Source organism: Hipposideros armiger, unplaced genomic scaffold, assembly GCF_001890085.2.
Source record: "Hipposideros armiger isolate ML-2016 unplaced genomic scaffold, ASM189008v1 scaffold_41, whole genome shotgun sequence".
Taxonomy (NCBI): Eukaryota; Metazoa; Chordata; class Mammalia; order Chiroptera; family Hipposideridae; genus Hipposideros; species Hipposideros armiger.
In genome coordinates, this window is record NW_017731391.1 from 2,402,327 (window position 1) to 2,406,337 (window position 4,011).

General features: G+C 38.7%; 1 protein-coding gene across 1 annotated transcript in view; it reads left to right on the forward strand.

Annotated features, from left to right (window-relative positions):
- The window catches only part of NUP43 (nucleoporin 43), a 15,420-nt gene continuing 11,409 nt past the window's right edge, over nucleotides 1-4,011 (forward strand). Inside the window, exons 1-4 of the mRNA XM_019638914.1 lie at nucleotides 1-171; nucleotides 504-626; nucleotides 1,472-1,549; nucleotides 2,537-2,717. Of these exons, the coding sequence (XP_019494459.1) occupies nucleotides 52-171; nucleotides 504-626; nucleotides 1,472-1,549; nucleotides 2,537-2,717 (502 nt within the window). The 5' untranslated portion in view covers nucleotides 1-51. The remainder of the gene's footprint in view (nucleotides 172-503; nucleotides 627-1,471; nucleotides 1,550-2,536; nucleotides 2,718-4,011) is intronic.

Here is a 4,011-nt window from a genome sequence, read left to right on the forward strand (position 1 = left end):
TAAGAGGCGCGGGCTGTGCTTTTTGCTGTCCGCGCTGCGGTAGATTCCGGCATGGAGGAATTTTGTGCTAAGTTTGTGTCTCAGAAAATCAGCAAAACCCGCTGGCGACCGGTGCCTCCGGGAAGTCTGCAGACCGCGGACATCTTCGCTACGGGCTCTTGGGACAATGAGGTACTCCGTTCCCGGGCTAGGAAGCCCCTTCCTCCTCCCTCTCTCGGTTCCCGGGCCGGGAAGTCCCTGCGACCCCGGCCGCCAGCTCGCGAATTCTCTCGCATTCTAGGTCCTCTCGCTCTTCTCCATCCCCAGACTTCCTGTCTCGGGCTCGGTTGCCCCGTTCGTCAGTCATCAGTGGTGTACCTTAGGCTCGAATCTCGTTGTGTTTTAAACTATCACCACTGTTCTGAGATGCTTTTCAAGCAGAGTTGCTTGTAGGCAATACAAATGTTAATTTTCGAGAGTGTAACGTAATATTTCAGCTCAAGGTAAAACTTTCTGCTTTACAGGAAAATTATGTTTCACTGTGGTCTATTGGAGATTTTGGGAACTTGGATTCTGATGGTGGGTTTGAAGGAGACCATCAGTTACTTTGTGGTACCAGACACCATGGTGATGTTATGGATTTACAAGTAAGTCTATGGAATCTCCAAAAGCTGACTTTTAAAAAAACACAGTAATACATTTAGAGATGTAAAGGATCTGAAAATTTGTCTAGTGTCACCCTGGGTTTACAGGAAACTGAGCTCTCTATAGGTTATGATTTTTCAACATCATATAGCCATTTAATAATATTAGAATCAGGAATGGGGAAGGGGATGTGGGTTTAATTCTAGGGCTTTTTTTGTTGTTGTTGTTTTAGTTGGCCATCTACTGTGTGCCAAGCACTGTTTTGGGAGCTTTGCATAAGTTAATTCACATTGCATGCTTTCAAATCAAGTATTGTTATCCCTTTTATCAGTGAGAAAACTGAGATTAAGATCTTTTGAGCAAGTCACTTTACATGTTTTTGCTCTTTGAGTTCTCACAGCAACTCCCTGAGCAGTTCTGTCCTTCTAAAGGTTTACCTAGACTTAAACAATTTAAATTGGCCAAAGTCTCAAAACCACTACTAAGTGTTGGGACTGGAATTAGGTTTTCAAATCCTGGTATGTGTGACTTCAAAGTCCCTGTTTTTTCTTCAATAGAAACCTGCCTAGCCCTGCTTTTCTAAATCTTTATGATGGTGGTCCAAAATTAACTAAATCAGTTTTAGGTGAGTCAACTTAGGGGAAAAAATTGTTATTTTTTTCTTCACAAAAATGCTTATATTGGTATTGGAGTTTTTACTTTCAGGTCTATCATCACATTTTATTTGCTTAGCATTTATAGGCTCTTTGCATTTTAAAACTGTTAGTACTACTAATTAAGTTAAACAGATGGGCTTCTGCCCTACTAATATTTCTGAATCTATAACAAGCAGGAATTTTCTGTTTAGTTTTTTGACCAGGAAAGAATTGTAGCTGCTTCATCAACAGGATGTGTAACAGTTTTCCTTCTCCGTCCAAATAACCAGGTAAAGAAATTTTGTTTGAAAGCTTAATTTGTATTTTAATTATTTTTAGGAAGGCTTAAAGAAGACTGTAATTAATAATGACACAAATAATAATATTATATAGTCTTAAAACATGGAGGGGAAAAACATCATTGTATTACCTGTCTTTTACTAGATTAATTCTAGAACTGTGTTTGTGTGTGCTTTTATTGCATTTGGGTATCTCTTAAATTCTGTTAGTTTAGACCTAACAATGTGGTATTCTGGCAAGGAATTTTCCTGTAATTCTCTCTTTTAAGTTCCCATTCTGGTTTTTGAAGAAAGAGCACCTTTTAACTCAGGTATAATGAGAGAAAACAGGAACAGCTACTTTGCTTCTGTGCATAGAGCTGGGTTTTAATTAGAAAAAAGGATATACTGTGTGAAGACTTGCCATTTTTTTTCAGTGCCTTTTTTGTGTGCTGAAGCCTAAGAGTGCTGACCTTCAGAACATAGTGGTGAGGGCATTCCTTCAAAATAGATAGCCCCACTTGTAGTAATAGTTTTAAGTTGCTGGAAGAGAGTGTTTATTTAGACATTGGAATTAATAAAGGTTGCCTTGCTAATAGGCATGCCTAGGAAATATAAGACCCAGATCTTACTAAGTATTAATGGAGTCATTTAGAAAGCGCCATAGAGATTTATTTCTTAGATGTAGTCTAATTCCCTTAAGAATTTAAAGTTGCTTTTGAACACACAACTACCTGATACCTAAAAGCCATTTCTTTAGTTTGAGATAAGTTTGGGATATTATTGAACAGTGTTCCTTTTGAATCTAATCCAGTGTATAGAAAGCTTTGATGGAAGTAGTTTCTAGACTTTAATAGTTGGAAATACAAAGAAAAAAGGAGAGCGTTGTTCTTTTGCTAGAAGGATATGAGACAATTTTAAAATACTCTTTAGTTGGGGAAAAGTGCTATGTTTTAGAGCTTTGCTTTGATCAATCATATCCTCATTTCTGACACCTAGACGCTGTCAGTCAGCCAACAGTGGACAACAGCTCACTACCACACAGGCCCAGGCAGCCCCTACTGTAGCAGTGCACCATGCACAGGGGTTGTGTGTAGCAACCCAGACATTGTCACAGTCGGAGAAGATGGTCGAATAAATCTCTTCAGAGTTGATCACAAGGAAGCTGTGAGAACTATCGGTAAGAAAAATCATTATATTCTTTTTCCTCCATCATTTAGTAACCGAGCACCTACCATGTACTAAGTAGATGCAATGCTAAGTGTTTGAGGCAAATAGAAATATACAAAACAGGATCCCTTTATCAAGACAATGTGTTGATAAGATACATGACTGAGTGACTACAGCAGAAAGAGAAACTTTTTTATTTGGCTGGAGTGGGTTATGGGTAAAGAATTGAGGGGCAAGTGGCAATTCATCTAGGTTCTAGACCATAAATCACTAAAATATGACACACCAGACGAAAGGAATAGTGTGGAGACAGGATAAGGCCATTTAGAAAATGACAAAATGTGTAGTTTGACCTGAAGTTATTTATATAGGAGAGGTGAGAGATGAAGCAAGACAGGTAAATTGGGGCCAGGTTACATTTTGTTAGGTGAGCAACTAAGGAACTGTTGAAAGTTTTTGAATAAGGGGTGATATACTCCCTGTTTTATTTGTGCTTTAGAAGGATTATTCTAGTGTAATCGTTCTCAACTATGCTTCACAAAGACTTACTTCCCTGCGGAGATTTTTAACAGCCCTCTACCGTAGACCTGAATCAGAACCCGCATGGATTGAGCCCATGAATCAGTTTTTTGTGTTATGGTTATGAGTTCTGAGGAACACTGCTTGTTTAAGACCATTGCCTGGTGGCAGTTTGGAGGAGTGTCACAAAAGTCTATAAGTACATGCTAAATTACGTGATACAAGCTTAAACACTGTTGGAAGAAGAAAAGGACCATTACAGGAAGGACTTCATGGAGAAAAGAGTTGATGAAGATAAAGATTAATAAATTTGATATGAGTCAGCAGAATAATACAGGATCAGAATGAGCTCTGGAGGAAGCACTGGGGCTTGGCCCAGTAGAATGGAGGTTCTGGGCTAAGCACTAGTCAGAAACAAAATTGGTTGTAGAAGAGCTTGAGCAGCTGTCTCAGAAACGCGGAATAACAATCTTAAGTGGAAATAGGGAAATACATAAGTGAAAACTCAGCTTTCTATGTGGAAAACAGTTCAGGTGTCCTGTGAGTGGTATCATGTTTCTATCAAAGAGTTCATTTTAACATACATGTTACTGTACATTTTTTATAAAAATTAAACTGTGGGCCTTTTGAGCTTCTTTTGCTTGGCCCGCTCCAAACTCTGGAGTGTAATTTCTCTTCTAATGGGCCCTTGAGCCATTCTCTACTGCTCAGGCCCACTTCTATTTCTTTGGTACTATCTCTTCTAGTAAACTGCTTTTTCACTAAAAAAAAAAAAAAAAAAAAAA